The sequence below is a fragment of the Oncorhynchus kisutch genome, linkage group LG13, assembly GCF_002021735.2.
Source record: "Oncorhynchus kisutch isolate 150728-3 linkage group LG13, Okis_V2, whole genome shotgun sequence".
NCBI lineage: Eukaryota > Metazoa > Chordata > Actinopteri > Salmoniformes > Salmonidae > Oncorhynchus > Oncorhynchus kisutch.
In genome coordinates this window covers 57,613,065-57,633,747 of record NC_034186.2, presented here as the reverse complement: position 1 = coordinate 57,633,747, position 20,683 = coordinate 57,613,065, and the positions used below count along the sequence as shown (strand labels likewise).

The window sequence follows — 20,683 nt, the reverse complement described above, 5'->3', positions numbered from 1 at the left end:
GATGTTCTCCATATATAGGAAACCTGCAAAATAATTGATGCTTTCAAAGATATTCGTTTTTGATAGCATGATAGTTGGATTGGTCAAGTTGACCAATGTTGCTATTTCAGACAATATATGAATTAATTTTCAATGCATATACCATTACACAATATTCTCAATGCTTTTGATCCATTTTGATGTGATTTTTATAGAATTACACAATGTTCTACCGTCAAAGCCTAATGTTGCATTTTTGCTGTTTCCAGAAATTCTTTCTACAAACAAATTTTTTAAAAAGAGATTATTTTCATAATCAGAGGCCTATTACAAGTATTTCTCAAGGGTAATAACATTTTTTTCTTCTCATTTGGATCTATGCTTGGGTCTCGCAGGGTTAAAGATTTATAATACATACAGCTTTGAAAGTTCCTCATTTTCCAAAGACACAGTCAGTCAGTCAGTCAGACACAGTTGCAGTTGAATAGGACATACAAACACAACATACTTCTTATTTGATCCTCCCTACTATTCTATCTGTTGGAAAAAAAGGTAAGTTATTTAATAATGTCATAATAAATGTATAGGAGAGAACATTTATTTACGGATCAAAATTGCTACCGTTTTAGTGATTATACTCGGTAACACTTTACATTATGGTGCCCTTATTACTCAAATATATATATTTTTTGGGTAATTGATTGGAACATTTTACTGTGTAGTTATTCCTGTAAGTACAGTGTAATAGGTGTTGTGATTAGTCATTGTTACACTGTGCTTGCCCTGTACTTACAGCAGTAACCCTAACCCTTACCCTAAACCCTAAGTCCAGTGTAACAATGAGTAACTACAATACTAGTTACACTACAGGGACAATGACACAGCAATAAAGGCACTGGAATGTAAAATGAAACTGTTAAAGAGGAATTTACACTGTGTTTAGCACCATCAAATCGTATTACAATCTGTGCATATACACCCTCGGGAAGAATATGTTGCATTTGTTTACATTTTGTGACAAGCAAGCATAAAGATATGCAAATGTTCATGTTCTCATCCATTCATAGAATGTTTGGAAATGATGTAGAGTCAGGTATTTGTAAAAAAAAATCTATATAAATACGAGTGGGAAAGTGGCCGTGCGTTTGGGCAATTAATAGACACTTCATTAAGTAAAAACACTGGACACAGACTGCTGCGCCATAACCAATCAGAGCTATACGGGCATGTGCCATTCACTTTGATATTTTACTGCACTGGACTGTGTGTTCACAGGCAGCAGCACAGCACGGCTTTGGTTAAATCATTCTTTTGAAAGCAGTAGCACACAGCAGTAGTCACAAAATAAACCCTATCCCTCCGCAAACAACCCTTTTTGAATCCCGGAACGTCACAGGTGTTCACCCAAATTTGCCTGGACATTGTGTCATGGTCCCCTGGAGGTTTTGTCTAGTTCCCGGTTTGTTCTGGAGATATCCCAAAGGTTTCTAGGATGTTTATAGAAGATTCTGTCATTGTCTCCTGGATATTTTTGTTTAGTTCCTGGCTTGCTCCGGGGACGTCACCTGATGCTTGCAAAGACCTGATGTCTGACTCAATGACGGATTTCACCTGTATTCCTACACTTAGTACTTCAAAGTAAATCTCAGCTCTGTTAAAAATACACGGAAGGAAAACTATTATATTCATCTGTAACGTTTTTCCTCCTCTTCTGACGAGGAGTATGAAGGATCGGACCAATGCGCAGCGTGGTGAGTGTTCATGTTATTTATAAGGAACAGAAACACAACAAAATAACAAAGAGAGTGAAACGAAAACGAAACAGTCCTGTAAGGTGCAGCAACACAAAACCGAAAACAACTACCCACAACCCACAGTGGGAAAACAGGCTGCCTAAGTATGGTTCTCAATCAGAGACAACGATTGACAGCTGCCTCTGATTGGGAACCATACCAGGCCAAAACCAGAAATACAAAACATAGAACAAAAACATAGAATGCCCACCCCAACTCACACCCTGACCAAACTAAAATAGAGACGGAACTAAAGAAAAGGAACTAAGGTCAGGACGTGACATCATCATAGTGAAGTACTAAGCAGAAAGATCAGCAAATCCAGAGGTTATGAGTTCAAATCTCATGGTCCAGATTCACATTTTTAAATATGGATCAGAATGATCCGGATTTTGTAATCCACTTTTTGCAATCCAGGATCAGATTGATCTAGCTGTTTTTGAGCTGGTTTTTTTTCTGTAAATTGAATAGATTTAAATGTTAGAATGTTAGAGTTTTTCAAAATGGAAATGTTTTATTCTGATCCTCCAGATAGGGATCCGGATTTGGTAATCCAATCTGACCTTTAATCAGGATTAAAAGTTGTTTATTGCATTTTTCAAAACTCAAAGATGGTGATTAGGATAGTTTTGATGCCGGAAATCAGGACTACCTTGATCCCATTCTAATCCAGATGAATCCATTTGAAAAACTGGCCCCTGATGATTGGTAAAGCAAATGTCTTGAGAACATTTTACAAACGTCCTAACATGGTCCTCAATGACGTCCTGATAACTTACAGGGAACTCAGCAGCAGAGAGGAGGTCGTTCACTATCTTTACCAAGGCAGTTTCAGTGCTATGCATAGCCCAGAAGCCCGACTGGAGGGGTTCAAAATTTCATGAGAGACCCTGTGTTGTTGGATTTGTGATGCTACCACCCACTCAAGCACTTTGCATGCATTAGCCTTGTACAAATCATCCTGATCTCGCAAGCTCACATTCTGTTTCGCTTCACGGACCGAGCTCACAATGGTGTGTACGAGGCTATATGATTTGGGCTAATGTGTTGTATGGAGATTACTACAGTTCCACTGTGATGCCTGGACGTTTTGGAATTCTAACCCCTGTTTCACTGACTAGTTAGATATTATTTCCAGCTGAGCAAACAGTTACCGGTACTTACAGCATTCTTATAAATACATTTTTCATTAGGTTGTTTACACCAATTTTTTATTGACATTTGTCAAATCAAGTTCCATTTCCTGTAGTACACGATCAGCTCCTTTGTTGAGGGAGAGGTTGTTGTCCTGGCACCACACTGCCAGGTCTCTGATCCCCTACCTAATAGGCTTTCTTGTTGTCGTTGGTGATCAGGCCTACCATCGTTGTGTCGTCAGCAAACTTAATGATGGTGTTGGAGTTGTGCGCAGCCACACAGTCATGGGGGATTAGGGAGTACAGGAGAGGACTAAGCATGCACCCCTGAGGTGCCCATGTGTTGAGGGTCAGCATGGTGGATGTGTTGTTGCCTACCCTCACCACCTAGGGGTGGCCCGTCAGGAAGTCCAGGAACCAGTGACAGAGGGAGGTTCCAGGGTCCTGAGCTTAGTGATGAGCCTGGAGGGCACTATGGTGTTGAACACTGAGCTGTAGTCAATAAATACAATTCTCATATAGATGTTCATCTTGTCCAGGTTGGAGAGGGTAGTGTGGAGTGCAATAGAGATTGCATCATCTGTGGATCTTTTGGTGCGGTATGCAAATTGGAGATGGTCCAGGGCATCTGGGATAATGTTGTTGATGTGAGTCATGACCAGCCTTTAAAAAGCATTTCATGGCTACAAAAATGAATGCTACAAGGCAATAGTGACTTAGACAGGTTACTTGAAGAGAGCAGGCAAGAAGATTGTCAGGTGTCCGACCCCATAGCAACCACCTGATCCTGGCAACCTATCAGTGGCCTGGTCACAGAGGTCACTGGGAGTTTGGGCAGACAGTTTATGACCCCCTAGTCTCTCTGGCAGCGTCAGGGGATGGGTGGAGTAAGTCTCACAGGCAGGGGAATCTATAACAGCTCTACCACTATACCATGAATAAATGCCACACAGCGGATGTTGACTGTAAAAAAAGAAATCCTTCATTTCACATGCAGAGGTAATACAAGCTAATAACTGTGTTATTCCCCCTGCTCTTCCCCGACAGAGACATGGCTGGCGCTTTAAGATTCCTCCTCAGTGGCTGTCTGCTGCAAGGTGGGTGACTGTGGGAGTTGGGATCACTGGCCAAGATCAGGGGTGAAAGTAAGGCGGTACGGTCCAGTATGGCGTCCAGGCAAAATAAAGAGAGGAGGTACGCCGTACCGGTAATAATGACCCTATCACAATAATAATTTAAAAATATAATTAAAAAGTAGGCTACTACACTATTATGTATCATTACTGCATGTCAGAGGCATGAAACATTTGTGAATTGACATGAAAACGTGTGGTATTGCCTACGCTCCAAAATGTGATGTGGTTCGAGTGGATGAAGGTGCTCGGGTATAGTCTGGTAAAGGAGCCATTCGGATTATGAAATCAGATGAAAACCTCATGACGGGTTGTTCCCTGAACATGTATTTATGTTCCCTGAACATGTATTTATGTTCCCTGAACATGTATTTATGTTCCCTGAACATAAATAAAGGTAATACATTTTAAAAGTTAAATGACAAATCTTTACGACTAGGCCCACAGAGATCCTATTGAATTAACTGGGATTCTATAACTAATTCTATGATTAGGCCCATGAAAATGCACACATAAGAGGTCCCGTACCGGGAAGGAATTCAACCTTCTTTCACCCCTGGCTAAGATGATATGTGCAGCAGCAATGTGTGGTAATAATAATTAATTAGTTCTTGATACACACTCACACCCTAACAAATGTCCTATGTTGATCGTAAATATAAAAATTTGAATAAAGTGTCACCCAGCTGGAAAAATGTACTGGTGCTGATACACAGTACACCTAAAATGCTGTCTTTCTTGAGTTGAATGAGTCAAATCGAACTCTATAAAGACTTGTGCTGTTGTGTGTGTGTGTTTTAGGTGTTCTCTGTGCAGATTGGACAGCCTTGATGCCTCAGAGTATAGAGGCTCTGAAGGGATCATGTGTGCGCATTCCCTGCTCATTTACACTTGGTTCCATAAAGGCAGTGGACTATAATCCCTGCCTAAAAACTCACTCATGTAATGCCATTTGGATGAGAGGGGGAATAGATAAGACAAACACAGTAGGCTCCAGTCCATCTGGGAACTTGAACCAGAAAGACTGTACTACAATCCTGGACAACATGCCTACTGGTGACGAGCTTTACTTCAGAATAGAATGTGGCAACTGTGTCAAGTTTAATTTTGGCACACCTGTTCAAATCAATATGGCAGGTAAGACACATAGCTATCCAATCAAACGGAATTACTGACCACACATGATTCTATACACTTTACCTCGAAAAAAGCTACATGAAATTGTATTTAACACATATTTTTATTTATAGACTTTGTTTTCACTTATCTGAACAATTGATTGATTATCATTGATAGTGGGTGTGTTTGTTCCTTTTTGTTTCATTGAGCTAGTAACGTGTCTTTCTATTCTAGACACTCCCCCCACACCCACTCTCACCCCAGCTACAGTGGAAGTGAGGGAGGGGACCTCAGTGAGTTTGATTTGCTCTGCAGCAGCCCCATGTCCCTCTCTCCACCCAACTCTGACATGGACCCCCAGTCTGGGTCAAAGTGAGGAGGGACTACAGGAGAATCAGGATAAAACTCAAGTCAAGACCTCTTCTCTGACCTTCACTGCTTCATACCTCCATCATGAACAGAATATCTCCTGCACTGCTCTCTACAAACAACAAGATGGCAAGAACGTCAAATCACCTGAAACTAGTCTGACCGTCACGGTTCTATGTAAGATAATTTGGACTTTTTTCCCACCTCATATTAGCATCAGTTGTTTGGTTTTGTTTCAGTAAAACATGAATAACATTGTGTGCACTTTCTCTAAGTTTCTCCCAAGAACACCTCAGTGTCCGTCAGTCCCTCTGGTTCGGTGTTAGAGGGCAGCTCCATGACTCTGACCTGCAGCAGCAATGCCAACCCAGCAGTGAGCTACACCTGGTACAGAGTCAATGGAGTTCAGGTGACAACAGTGGGGTCTAGCAGAATGCTAACTATCCAGGTGTCTGCAAACAACAGTCAGTTCTACTGTGAAGCCAGAAATGACCATGGAACCGAGAACTCCTCTGTCATTCAACTAGATTTGCCATGTAAGTACTTGCACTATCTCAGTAGCAATGGGTGCAATGGCGGCACCACTAAATTCACTTGTCTCAAACGTTGTCCCTGTTTTTCAGATCCTCCCATGTATACCTCAGTGTTAGTCAGTCCCTCTGGTCCAGTGGTAGAGGGCAGCTCTGTGACTCTGACCTGCAGCAGCATTGCCAACCCTGCAGTGAAGACCTACACTTGGTATAGAGTCAATGGAGTTCAGGTGACATCAATAGGACACGGAGAGAAACATCAGACTCAGGTGTACACAGATCAAAGAAAGTTCTACTGTGAGGCTAAAAATGTCCATGGAACACAGAACGCATCAGTCTTTGAACTGGATGTTATGTGTAAGTATACAATGAAACTATGGATGGGCACGAGTATTTGAGTACTCAGGTACTCGATTCAAGGTTTGTATTTGTTTCCTATAATCAAATGCAAGTACTCAGACTGTACAAATGCAACTATTTAGCTGGTTAAATTCATAAGCACTGACATTTCAACTCTAAGATGGATTTGATGTTTAGAGAATACAGTATGTCAAATGCAGTGAAAATATGTTCAGTTTGTTTTTCAGTTGTGTAAAGAATAACCAGCACAACCAGTACAACTTACATTTATTTTTATGAGAGTACTCAAATACCGATATTTTTTCAAATGCCCATCCATATTAAATACAAGTATTGAATATTGCTTTGCAATCACTTTGTACAGTTGAAGTCGGAAGTTTACATACACCTTAGCCAAATACGTATTTCACATTTCCAGACATTTAATCCTAGTACAAATTCCCAGTCTTAGGTCAGTTAGGATCACCACTTTATTTTAAGAATGTGAAATGTCAGAATAATAGTAGAGAGAATGATTTATTTCAGCCTTTAATTCTATCATCACATTCCCAGTGGATCAGAAGTTTACATACACTCAATTAGTATTTGGTAGCATTGCCTTTAAATTGTTTAACTTGGGTCAAACATTTCGGGTAGCCTTCCACAACCTTCCTAGAATAAGTTGGGTGAATTTTGGCCCATTCCTCCTGACAGAGCTGGTGCAACTGAATCAGGTTTGTAGGCCTCCTTGCTCACACACGCTTATTCAGTTCTGCCCACAAATTTTCTATAGATTCAGGTCAGGGCTTTGTGATGGCCACTCCAATATCTTGACTTTGTTGTCTTTAAGCCATTTTAAGCCAAGTATGCTTAGGGTCATTGTCCATTTGGAGGACACATTTGCGACCAAGCTTTAACTTCCTGACTGATGTCTTGAGATGTTGCTTCAATATATCTACATAATGTTCCTGCCTCATGATGCCATCTATTTTGTGAAGTGCACCAGTACCTCCTGCAGCAAAGCACCCCCACAACATGATGCTGCCACCCCCGTGCTTCACGGTTGGGATGGTGTTCTTCGGCTTGCAAGCCTCCCCCTTTTTCCTCCAAACATAACGATGGTCATTATGTCCAAAAAGTAATATTTTTGGTTCATCAAACCAGAGGACATTTCTCCAAAAATGATGATCTTTGTCCCCACGTGCAGTTGCAAACCGTAGTCTGGCTTTTCATGGCGGTTTTGGAGCAATGGCTTCTTCCTTGCTGAGCGGCCTTTCAGGTTATATCGATATAGGACTCGTTTTACTGTGGATATAGATACTTTTGTACCTGTTTCCACCAGCATCTTCACATGGTCCTTTGCTGTTGTTCTGGGATTGATTTGCACTTTTCTCACCAAAGTATCTTCATCTCTAGAAGACAGAACGCGTCTCCTTCCTGAGCGGTATGATGGCTGCGTGGTCCCATGGTGTTTATCCTTGCATACTATTGTTTGTACAGATGAACGTGGTACCTTCAGGCATTTGGAAATTGCTCACAAGGATGAACCAGACATGTGGAGATCTAGAATTTGTTTTCTGATTTATTTTGATTTTCCCATGAAGTCAAGCAAAGAGACACTGAGTTTAAAGGTAGGCCTTGAAATACACCCAAATACCCTCCAAATGACTCATTGACTCAATGGACTCAATTAGCCTATCAGAATCTTCTAAAGCCATGCCATAATTTTCTGGAATTTTCCAAGCTGTTTAAAGGCACAGTGTATGTAAACTTCTGACACACTGGAATTGTGATACAGTGAATTATAAGTGAAATAATCTGTCTGTAAACAATTGCTTGTGTCATGCACAAAGTAGATGTCCTAACCGACTTGCCTAAACTATAGTTTGTTGGCAAGACATTTGTAGAGTGGTTAATGACTACAACATAAGTGTATGTAAACTTCTGACTTCAACTGTATATATATATATATATACATACATATTAGTATTTTTTTTTGTTAGACTCCCCAAAGAACACCTCAGTGTCAGTCAGTCCCTCTGGTTCAATGATAGAGGGCAGCTTTGTGACTCTGACCTGCAACAGCAATGCCAACCCAGCAGTGAAGACCTACACCTGGTACACAATCAGGGGAGGTCGGGAGACACCAGTGAAGAATATGCCAGAGCTAACTGTCCAGGTGTTGACAGATAACAGCATGTTCTACTGTGAGGCCAAAAATGACCATGGAATCCAGAAATCATCTGCCTTTCAACTAGATATGATGTGTAAGTACACAATAAAATAAATGTGTATAATATTTTTGAGCTATACACACAAAAACAATTGTTCTATATAGTGCCAAATAAGGGTTATTTGGCTTGTAACCATAGCGGATCCTTTTTTGGTGCTATATATATATATATATATATTTATACACAAATATATGAGCATAAATAACCATGCTCATAAGGTTCTAAATGGAACCTCTGTGGTGATAAAAATAACAATTTCCTAAGGGTCTATAAAGAATCATTAATAAAAGGTTCTGAAGAACACCAAAACAGAGTTCCGCTATGGTTCCAAGCCTTTTGGGGGCTATATAGAACCCTTTTTTCATGTTTTTTTATATAGAATCTTTATGGACAATAGTTTTATAAAGATACTTCCTCAGTCTCAAAGGTTCTTTGTAGATCTTTTTGAAGAACCATACAGGGTTCATTATTTTGTTTAACCATATTACATTGTTAAAGGTCCAATGCAGCCATTTCTATCTCAATATCGTATCATTTCTGAGTAGAAATTAAGTACCTAACTGGGATTGTTTTAAATAAAACTGTGTCCAAAAGAAACAAAAATATCTTCTTAGCAGAACAATTTCTCTGTCACCAAGCAGGCCAAAAGTCCATCCCACCAAAACAGGCGGAAATTTCAGACCATCTTTTCAAGCAGCTGTTATGTTAAACGGGCATTATCATATGTTTTTACAGTATTCACATGTTTCACAGTATTATTCCAACCCCATGGTGTGGAAATAGAATCTGAGTGTACAAAACATTAAGAACACCTGCTCTTTCCATCACATTGACTGACCAGGTGATTCCAGGTGAAAGCTATGATCCCGTATTGATGTCACTTGTTAAATCCACTTCAATCAGTGTAGATGAAGGGGAGGAGACAGATTAAAGAAGGATCTCTAAGCCTTGAGACAATTGACACATGGATTGTGTATGTGCGCCATTTAAAGGGTTATTGGGCAAGACAAAATATTTTGGTGCCTTTGAACAGGGTATGGTAGTAGGTGCCAGGCGCACAGGTTTGTGTCAAGATCTGTAACCCTGCTGTGTTTTTCACGCTCAACAGTTTCCTGTGTGTATCAAGAATTGTCCACCAACCAAAGGACATCCAGCCATCTTGTCAGAACTGTGGGACGCTTTTGACACCTTATAGAGTCCATGCCCCGACGAATTGAGGCTGTTCTGAGGGCAAAAGGAGACTCAATATTAAGGGTGCAACTCAATATTAAGAAGGTGTTCCTAACGTTTGATATAATACATTTATATGAAACACAGGAATACCTATGTTTGACAGCACTGGGCTTTTAAAATTATTTATGTGTCATAATTGTGTTAATTGACAAGTTGAATCAGGTGTGCCAGCTCTGTAAACAAGGGCACCCTCATAGACGTCATCCTGACCAACTGGCCCTCCAAATACACCTCCGCTGTCTTCAACCAGGATCTCAGCGATCACTGCCTCATTGCCTGTATCCGCTACGGAGCCGCAGTCAAACGACCAACCCTCATCACTGTCAAACGCTCCCTAAAACACTTCTGTGAGCAGGCCTTTCTAATCGACCTGGCCGGGTATCCTGGAAGGACATTGACCTCATCCCATCAGTTGAGGATGCCTGGTCATTCTTTAAAAGTAACTTCCTCACCATTTTAGATAAGCATGCTCCGTTCAAAAAATGCAGAACTAAGAACAGATACAGCCCTTGGTTCACTCCAGACCTGACTGGCCTCGACCAGCACAAAAACATCCTGTGGCGGACTGCAATAGCATCGAATAGTCCCCGTGATATGCAACTGTTCAGGGAAGTCAGGAACCAATACACGCAGTCAGTCAGGAAAGCTAAGGCCAGCTTCTTCAGGCAGACGTTTGCATCCTGTAGCTCCAACTCCAATAAGTTCTGGGACACTGTGAAGTCCATGGAGAACAAGAGCACCTCCTCCCAGCTGCCCACTGCACTGAGGCTAGGTAACACGGTCACCACCGATAAATCCATGATTATCGAAAACTTCAATAAGCATTTCTCAACGGCTGGCCATGCCTTCCGCCTGGCTACTCCAACCTCGGCCAACAGCTCAGTTCCAGTTCCAGTCCCCCCCCCCCCCCCCCCCCCCGCAGCTCCTCGCCCAAGCCTCTCCAGCTTCTCTTTTATCAAAATCCAGATAGCAGATGTTCTGAAAGAGCTGCAAAACCTGGACCCGTACAAATCAGCTGGGCTTGACAATCTAGACCCTCTATTTCTGAAACTATCCGCCGCCATTGTCGCAACCCCTATTACCAGCCTGTTCAACCTCTCTTTCATATCGTCTGAGATCCCCAAGGATTGGAAAGCTGCCGCAGTCATCCCCCTCTTCAAAGGGGGAGACACCCTGGACCCAAACTGTTACAGACCTATATCCATTCTGCCCTGCCTATCTAAGGTCTTTGAAAGCCAAGTCAACAAACAGGTCACTGACCATCTCGAATCCCACCGTACCTTCTCCGCTGTGCAATCTGGTTTCCGAGCCGGTCACGGGTGCACCTCAGCCACACTCAAGGTACTAAACGATATCATAACCGCCATCGATAAAAGACAGTACTGTGCAGCCGTCTTCATCGACCTTGCCAAGGCTTTTGACTCTGTCAATCACCATATTCTTATCGGCAGACTCAGTAGCCTCGGTTTTTCGGATGACTGCCTTGCCTGGTTCACCAATTACTTTGCAGACAGAGTTCAGTGTGTCAAATTGGAGGGCATGCTGTCCGGTCCTCTGGCAGTCTCTATGGGGGTGCCACAGGGTTCAATTCTCGGGCCGACTCTTTTCTCTGTATATATCAATGATGTTGCTCTTGCTGCGGGCGATTCCCTGATCCACCTCTACGCAGACGACACCATACTATATACTTTCGGCCCGTCATTGGACACTGTGCTATCTAACCTCCAAACGAGCTTCAATGCCATACAACACTCCTTCCGTGGCCTCCAACTGCTCTTAAATGCTAGTAAAACCAAATGCATGCTTTTCAACCGATCGCTGCCTGCACCCGCATGCCCGACTAGCATCACCACCCTGGATGGTTCCGACCTTGAATATGTGGACATCTATAAGTACCTAGGTGTTTGGCTAGACTGCAAACTCTCCTTCCAGACTCATATCAAACATCTCCAATCGAAAATCAAATCAAGAGTCGGCTTTCTATTCCGCAACAAAGCCTCCTTCACTCACGCCGCCAAGCTTACCCTAGTAAAACTGACTATCCTACCGATCCTCGACTTTGGCGATGTCATCTACAAAATGGCTTCCAACACTCTACTCAGCAAACTGGATGCAGTCTATCACAGTGCCATCCGTTTTGTCACTAAAGCACCTTATACCACCCACCACTGCGACTTGTATGCTCTAGTCGGCTGGCCCTCGCTACATATTCGTCGCCAGACCCACTGGCTCCAGGTCATCTACAAGTCCATGCTAGGTAAAGCAGGTGTATCTCACTGATCATCCCTAAAGCCAACACCTCATTTGGCCGCCTTTCGTTCCAGTACTCTGCTGCCTGTGACTGGAACGAATTGCAAAAATCGCTGAAGTTGGAGACTTTTATCTCCCTCACCAACTTCAAACATCAGCTATCTGAGCAGCTAAACGATCGCTGCAGCTGTACATAGTCTATTGGTAAATAGCCCACCCATTTTCACCTACCTCATCCCCATACTGTTTTTATTTATTTACTTTTCTGCTCTTTTGCACACCAATATCTCTACCTGTACATGACCATCTGATCATTTATCACTCCAGTGTTAATCTGCAAAATTGTAATTATTCGCCTACCTCCTCATGCCTTTTGCACACATTGTATATAGACTCCCCCTTTTTTTCTACTGTGTTATTGACTTGTTAATTGTTTACTCCATGTGTAACTCTGTGTTGTCTGTTCACACTGCTATGCTTTATCTTGGCCAGTTCGCAGTTGCAAATGAGAACTTGTTCTCAACTAGCCTCCCTCTTTAAATAAAGGTTAAATAAATTTAAAAAAGAACAGCTGGAGACATCTGAGGAGAGAATTGTTCTCAGTTGACGGAAGGCCATACAGGAGTATTTCACAAGACACTGTGACTGACCGTAGTCATAATGATAATGAAATAGCATAACACAAAAAAGATGGAACTGGAATGACACTCTCACTTGTGGTTGCACAAGAAGAGCTGTGAGCAAACCACATCCCAAAATATTTGAATGAGGTGCCGCCCCTTACATTTGAATTATCACTAAGAGAGGAAAGAACCCTTTTCAGAAATGCAAAGAATCAATGAGGAGCTCTTCTTGGAGCCATCACCCTTCCAAAATAACCCTGGAGGAACCCTATTTTCTAAGTGTGTAGCCAGTATCATAACACACACTATGTTTACTTATTTAATTCAGCATCTGTTGTTTCTTTCCCCCAGACCCTCCCAAGAACACCTCAGTGTCTGTCAGTCCCTCTGATTCAGTGTTAGAGGGCAGCTCTGTGACTCTGACCTGCAGGAGCAATGCCAACCCAGCGGGGACCTACGCCTGGTACAGAGTCAATGGAGATCAGGTGACATCAATAGGACATGGAAACAAACATCAGACCCAGGTGTACACAGATCACAGACAGTTTTACTGTGGTGCCACAAATGACCATGGCACTAAGAACTCATCAGTCATTGAACTGGATGTATTGTGTACGTATAATTCTGGAACTATAGTTTGTACTCATTTTTAATTGTGAGGATAGCACCAAGTTTTAAAACTCTTTTTTTAAGCCTTTTTACTGTTTTTACACCTGTCTCTTCAGATCCTCCCAAGAACACCTCAGTGTCAGTCAGTCCCTCTGGTTCAGTGTTAGAGGGTAGCTCTGTGACTCTGACCTGCAGCAGCAATGCCAACCCAGCAGTGAAAAACTACACCTGGTACAGAGTCAATGGAGACCATGTGACACAAATTGCTAATGAAAGAGAGTTAAAAACGGAAGCATCTATAGACAACCACCAGTTTTACTGTGAGGCCAGAAATGACCATGGTACAAAGAACTCATCAATCATTCTACTGAATGTGCTATGTAAGTACAACATTACAAACATACTGGAGCCTCAAGTAATAACTTATTAAACAAACAAAAAAACAGGTAGAACATTTTAATTGCATATTCTTTGTTGTTTTTCAGACCCACCAAAGAACACCTCAGTATCAGTCAGTCCCTCTAGTTCAGCAATAGAGGGCAGCTCTGTGACTCTGACCTGCAGCAGCAATGCCAACCCACCAGTGGGGAGCTACACCTGGTACAGAGTCAATCAAGAACAGGTCACAGAAGTGGGATCTAGCAGAATGCTAACTATCAAGGTACCCGCAGACAACAGCCAGTTTTATTGTGAGACCAGAAATCGTCTTGGATCCCAGAACTCATCTGTCACTCAACTAGATGGGATGTGTAAGTGCAAAATTAAAACAAATGTACACAATAGTTTAACACTATGGCTAGTGTCATAACACACTCTAAACTACCTGTTTCCACACAATATGCTTCTTCACATCTTCAGATCCTGCCAAGAACACCTCATTGTCGGTCAGTCCCTCTGGTTCAGTGGTAGAGGGCAGCTCTGTGACTCTGACCTGCAGCAGCAATGCCAACCCAGCAGTGAAGACCTACACCTGGTACAGAGTCAATGGGAGGGAGGGAGTCATTGTAGGATCTGGACAGAGCTTCACCTTCAATAAGATTGCTATCAGTGATAGTGGGCGGTACTATTGCGAAGCAGAGAACAAGCATGGGGTGGACAACTCAACAACTACTAACATAGATGTGACATGTAAGTTGCTACACTTCCATATCCTGTGAACATACTTTAAAGGGGCAGTGCAGTCAAAAACGTAATAAAAAATATATATATTTCCAAGCACTGAGGTCATACTAACACTCTGAAATTGTGGAAACGATGCCCTTTTTGTGTAAGTGCTTAAAAAAAATGTCCCCTTCCAGCATTGGGAAATATCTCTCCCCCCGCGCGTGCACAAATGTCTATTTCTATGGGCACAAGCACGGTTCGTGATACAAACTGTTCACACCCCTCTTGTTGATGGAGAGAACATTTTGTAGGTTTAAAGCTTATGTCCTGCAATTCTACACATTCTGTCATCGCGGCAGAGAACATTTTGCAGTTTTAAAGCAACGTTTCTTGCAAGTCTATACATTTTGCCATGTCTAATGTGTATTCATGTGATATTTGAGCGTCACAAACATTACAACAAAATCTATGAGCTAAAAAACCTAGCTTAAAAAAAAAAAGACACTGACATGGGCTACTTGATTTGGACATTCTGACAAGTTACAAATAGCTCTCCAAGGTATGAAATGACTGACATGACAAGAAGAAAACTGATGGTTCACTACCAAATTACGAAAATGCACCTTGTGCATTCTATTCTTACAACTTCCAAGTGTAAGTTGAAAGCCGGACTGAGTTCCTTTAAACTCGTTCCATGACTTATTAAACATTATACAACGGGTGGGTCTAATCCTGAATGCTGATTGGTTAAAACCACATTCCAGTCGGTGTCTATTCCATAAGTTACCACCAGCTAAATCTATTACATTAAAATGCCTATTTACTCTGTTCCATCTGACTGCACAATCCACTGTCTCATCAGCCCAGCCAGGCACTTTATAAACTTGATCTTCACTATAAAAAGCATATTGACATTCTCTCATATTTCTTTTAGACTAACATTTAGTTTTCAACAGAGGGCATTTGTATAAACCTTGCTGTCTATCTCTCTGGCATTTGCAACATTGTTTCAATATTAAAATGAGATCTCCAGATGTCCCATAGTAATGACCTCGTCGAGAGTCGGGATGAGACAGACAGGCAGGCAGCTTTTCTCAGACAGTCAAAATCATGAATAACATCATTTTTATGAATATATACAATGAACTATCAATAGAAAACAGGTAAAACAAAACAATGTGTAATTAGGTTGCTGTCTTTCCAGATTCCGTTTAATGGTATTGTGTTAGCTGTGTTGCTGGCCAGCTCCTCTGAACAAGTGTCCTGACAAGAGAGTACATGTTCAATGCCAGGCGAAGTCGCGCCTTATTAGCTCATTGTTATGGATGTATCCAAATAAATATCACTAGAAAACAGCTTAAACAATCGCGGCTACTTTGCTGTTATTCTGGTTACACTGTTTGACGTGACTGTCAGTTAGCCGTAGTTGGCTCGCTAGCAAGCAAGAGATAAGAACGTCGCCAGCCAATTATGGCAATGGAACATTTAGAACCAACGACTGGGTCGCGTCCATAGATACACAACTGTTTCAATATGCTTTGTGTTGTAGTCACGGCAGACAAATATATATATTTAAGCAAACTTTACTAGGTTATTGCTACAAGAACAAAAATAGTTAATGACTGGCTCGCCAGATATAACATTTCACTGCATCATTTGTTTTGGTTTTTCAGACCCACCAAAGAACACCTCAGTATCAGTCAGTCCCTCTAGTTCAGCAATAGAGGGCAGCTCTGTGACTCTGACCTGCAGCAGCAATGCCAACCCACCAGTGGGGAGCTACACCTGGCACAGAGTCAATCGCGTCTCTGGCAACCGAACCGATAGAACGAACGACCAACCGGTTTGGATAGCAACCCTAGATTTGTGTCGGGACTATGTCTTGCGGAAGGATGAAAGAGTATTAATAAATAGATCAAAATAATGTTTTTAATTAAAATATGTAAATCATTATTTGAATATGTTGGTGTCACATTGTATAAAAGTGATAATGCCCTCGAATGCCGGTGTTTGGAGGATATATTGGTACAGTTTGCCTGCCCTCAACTTCGTCTCGGCCCTAACAACACCGTGCCAATATATCCTCCAAACACCGGCTTCTCTGGCGTTATCACTTAATCGAACAACAGATATAACATTTCACTGCATCATTTGTTTTGGTTTTTCAGACCCACCAAAGAACACCTCAGTATCAGTCAGTCCCTCTAGTTCAGCAATAGAGGGCAGCTCTGTGACTCTGACCTGCAGCAGCAATGCCAACCCACCAGTGGGGAGCTACACCTGGCACAGAGTCAATCAAGAACAGGTCACAGAAGTGGGATCTAGCAGAATGCTAACTATCAAGGTACCCGCAGACAACAGCCAGTTCTATTGTGAGACCAGAAATCGTCTTGGATCCCAGAACTCATCTGTCACTCAACTAGATGGGATGTGTAAGTGCAAAATTAAAACAAATGTACACAATAGTTTAGCATGATGGCTAGTGTCATAACACACTCTAAACTACCTGTTTCCATACAATATACTTCTTCACTTCTTCAGATCCTGCCAAGAACACCTCATTGTCGGTCAGTCCCTCTGGTTCAGTGGTAGAGGGCAGCTCTGTGACTCTGACCTGCAGCAGCAATGCCAACCCAGCAGTGAAGACCTACACCTGGTACAGAGTCAATGGGAGGGAGGGAGTCATTGTAGGATCTGGACAGAGCTTCACCTTCAATAAGATTGCTATCAATGATAGTGGGCGGTACTATTGCGAAGCAGAGAACAAGCATGGGGTGGACAACTCAACAACTACTAACATAGATGTGACATGTAAGTTGTTACACTTTCATATCCTGTGAACATACTTTAAAGGGGCAGTGCAGTCAAAAACGTGATAAAATATATATATATATATATATACACTGAGGCCATACTAACACTCTGAAATTGTGAAAATTATTCCCTTTTAGTGTAAGAGCAAAAAAATATAGAAATATACACCACCGTTCAAGTTTGGGGCCACTTAGAAATGTCCTGGTTTTTGGAAGGAAAGCAACTTTTTTGTCCATTAAAATAACATGAAATTGATCAGAAATACAGTGTAGACATTGTTAATGTTGTAAATTACTATTGTAGCTGGAAACAGCTGATTTTTTTATGAAATATCTACATAGGCGTACAGAGGTCCATTATCAGCAACCATCACTCCTGTGTGCCAATGGCACGTTGTGTTACCTAATCTAAGTTGATCATTTTAAAAGGCAAATTGATCATTAGAAAACCCTTTTGCAATCATGTTAGCACAGCTGAAAACAAGGACATTTCTAAGTGACCCCAAACATTTGAACGGTAGTGTATATGTTTTGCATTTCAGCATGTTCAGGTGGGATGGAGTTTTTGGCCCACAGCATGACATCACAATCTGATCGGATTATTCTCACAAAATGACTCGTCATCTTTTATTTGCATGTGTATCCTCCTACCTTTAAGTCTAGACCTGGGGTTCCCAAACTTTTTCACTCAGGAGAAAGCTACCTGCCCGAGTGCATAGTGCCAACTGTAAAGTTTGGTGGAGGAGAAATAATGTTCTGGGGCAGTTTTTCATGGTTCGGGCTAGGCCTCTTAGTTCCAGTGAATGGAAAGCTTAACACTACAGCATACAATGACATTTTAGATGATTCTGTGCTTCCAACTTTGTGTAAACAGTTTGGGGAAGGCCCTTTCCTGTTTCATCATGACAATGCCCCATGCATAAAGTGAGGTCTATACAGAAATGGTTTGTCAAGATTGGTATGGAAGACCTTGACTGGCCTGCACATAGCCTTGACCTCAACCCCATCAAACACCTTTGGGATCAATTGGAATGCAGACTGCAAGCCAGGCCTAATTGCCCAACAGCAGTGCCCGACCTCACTAAGGCTCTTATGGCTGAATGGAAGGAAGTCCCCGCAGCAATGTTCCAACATCTAGTGGAAAGCCTTCACAGATTTTTTTATGAGATGTCCACTTGAGCCAGCTATTTGCTGTTTCAAGTGGGGACTCTTCCGGCCGAGGAATAAGTTTCACACATACCAATGTGCTAAATTCACCCCTCAAACTTGCTCAACAGCAACCCCTGCTTTGAGCTGACCTCAACTGTAGATCTGAGTCACTAGGAACTACTGTAAAGGACGTAACACTGCTTGCTTAGCGAGTACTGCTTCCACCTGATTTGGCTCACACCAAGCCTGATGTCAATACAGTTTTCTGTTCCTAAAACTATAATCTGTTATGAACAGAGTGCAGTAAGTTTTGTAGATGTGACCCTTTGTCAAAGTTTCTAAAAGTTGTGTTGTTTACAAGGACCGCAATGGCAAATTGAGGTATTGCACACGCAACGCACACTTCACAGCGAAGTTGTTCCCTAACGGAAATGTGCAAATACATGCTAGAACCCACCAATAGGATCTCGCTAGCTCTTGCTTGGCTCTGCCCACCTCCTTGCTCGTTCTGCCCACTATGCTTAATTTTCCCCCATTGAAAACGACACAGAACTATCTCGGGTTAGTTATAAATATTTTTGACTTAACTGTCTTCCTCCTCTGTTGTCTATAGTTGCTCCAAAGATTCTGCCCTCCTCTCGCTGCATCAGAACTGCTGATCAGATCAACTGTACCTGTGAGAGTCATGGGAACCCCTCTCCCAAAGTGGAGTGGCGATTGGCTGGACAGCCTGTCAATCACTTTACTAACACTGTCGTCAGAGAGTCAATGGGCAGCACAGGCCTGAGAAGCTCCCTCACCACCCACCAATCACAGGAGGAGGACACGCCCCCTCTGGTCTGCCTCAGCACCAACTCTGTAGGATCTTCCAGCCTCCAGTTCTGTATTCAATGCCTGGGGAGTCACCAGGGGCTGGGCAAAAGCGTTGAAGTTCTTGAGGGTAAGTGCTTTATGTTATCAAATGCCATACATACACGTTGTGCAGCATTTGGTGTTTTTCTGCAGTAAAAGCGATTTGGATCTGGTCAAAACATAATTGTATAGTATAGGTACTTTGAAATACACAAACCAGTCATCATCATTCATAAGGGGTTTGGACACCAGAATTGACTGGATTAATGATCTTGATAACCTTGATAACAACTTTTGTAAGTCTATCGATTAAAGTTTTTTCTGTTCCCCCTAGGTCAAGTTTCCTTGCCAATCTTCATCACTGCAATATTTGTTTCGGCATTAATGACAGCACTGATATGTGCTTTACTGTATCTCCGAAGGTAAGGTCATCACTCTTTAAATGTTCCGGAAATACTGCACATATTTGTGTCTTTATACTTTTTGTGCTTTACATTAACTTAGTTCCTGACTCTGAAGTCAACACTTATTTATAGCTATCTGATTTGACCAGTTTTTTGTATGATGATTTCACAGGGTTTGGTATCCTTGTTTTACGGTACTCAGAGGTCATTACAAATATTACGACAGTGATGTGGGGATGAACCTAGTTCCGACCAGTGGTGAGAGGACACAGGTAAGCATCATCAGATTCATCCTGGAAATATATTGATAATGAAATTACAACAAAGAAATTCTGTTAAGTGTCTATAAATGTATGTTATTGCAGGATCCTCCTGCGCCAGAAGAAGACATATACGCCAACAGCATGATACCGAGTCAGGCCAGGAGACAGAGATGCAAACAAGACCTAGAGGCCCCGAATCTGGGTCCCAAACCCCTGCCTTCCTCCAAAGCCATCTCTGAGACCGACCGAACCAGCCTGCCCAATCTTATCGCTGACACTGCTACAAATCCAGGAGAAGGCACTGCAAAGAAGGAGGGGGAGGATGTGTTTTATTCCAGTGTGATTTGGAAGAAGAAGAAGTGGATGAAGAAGAAGAATGAGGGGTCCCTTGACGGGGGAAGGGAGGCGTCTAGCGGTTCCTACCTGGAGGAGGAAAGGTGTGTGCTGGGAAATGTAGGCAGACACAGAATAAGTAAGGTACTGGAGATGGATCACCTGCAGTTTCTCTAGTTTTTCATGAATATAATGTAGGTCTATTGTACTTTCACAGAGATATATTGCTCTTACTGAAAGTATAACGCTGTCTTTTTCACCACAAAACAAATAAAAACATGAAATGTCCACCTTATTGTTCTTTATTGTACCCTAATGTAATTGTTCACAGCATTATGATGACCTACGTTCTGTATAACCTTTAATGTTGTCAAGGTATTTAAAACTCTTAAACTTACTCTAATAGCATTGAATGTAC

At 42.0% G+C, this 20,683-nt stretch overlaps 1 protein-coding gene across 3 annotated transcripts; it reads left to right on the top strand.

Annotated features, from left to right (window-relative positions):
• The first annotated feature begins 417 nt into the window (after positions 1 to 417).
• LOC109901753 (B-cell receptor CD22) lies at positions 418 to 20,555 on the top strand. Of its 3 annotated transcripts, XR_004202470.1 has the most exons (18): positions 418 to 531; positions 3,956 to 4,005; positions 4,843 to 5,178; positions 5,395 to 5,706; positions 5,805 to 6,065; positions 6,153 to 6,416; positions 8,402 to 8,665; positions 13,090 to 13,350; positions 13,464 to 13,727; positions 13,833 to 14,096; positions 14,206 to 14,475; positions 16,125 to 16,351; positions 16,620 to 16,883; positions 16,993 to 17,262; positions 19,027 to 19,353; positions 19,600 to 19,687; positions 19,842 to 19,941; positions 20,035 to 20,555. XR_004202470.1 is itself a non-coding variant. In XM_020497717.2 (15 exons), exons 2-15 carry the CDS (start codon positions 3,960 to 3,962, stop codon positions 20,440 to 20,442), a joined length of 3,465 nt encoding a protein of 1,154 aa, XP_020353306.2. In that variant the 5' UTR covers positions 419 to 531; positions 3,956 to 3,959; the 3' UTR covers positions 20,443 to 20,555. The 3 variants fall into 3 exon arrangements, 2 of the variants coding, with proteins under 2 accessions (XP_020353306.2, XP_031642486.1); XM_020497717.2 differs by lacking the exons at positions 16,125 to 16,351; positions 16,620 to 16,883; positions 16,993 to 17,262 and having other exon boundaries at positions 419 to 531; XM_031786626.1 differs by lacking the exons at positions 16,125 to 16,351; positions 16,620 to 16,883; positions 16,993 to 17,262 and having other exon boundaries at positions 454 to 531; positions 3,956 to 4,115.
• Positions 20,556 to 20,683: the final 128 nt, after the last annotated feature.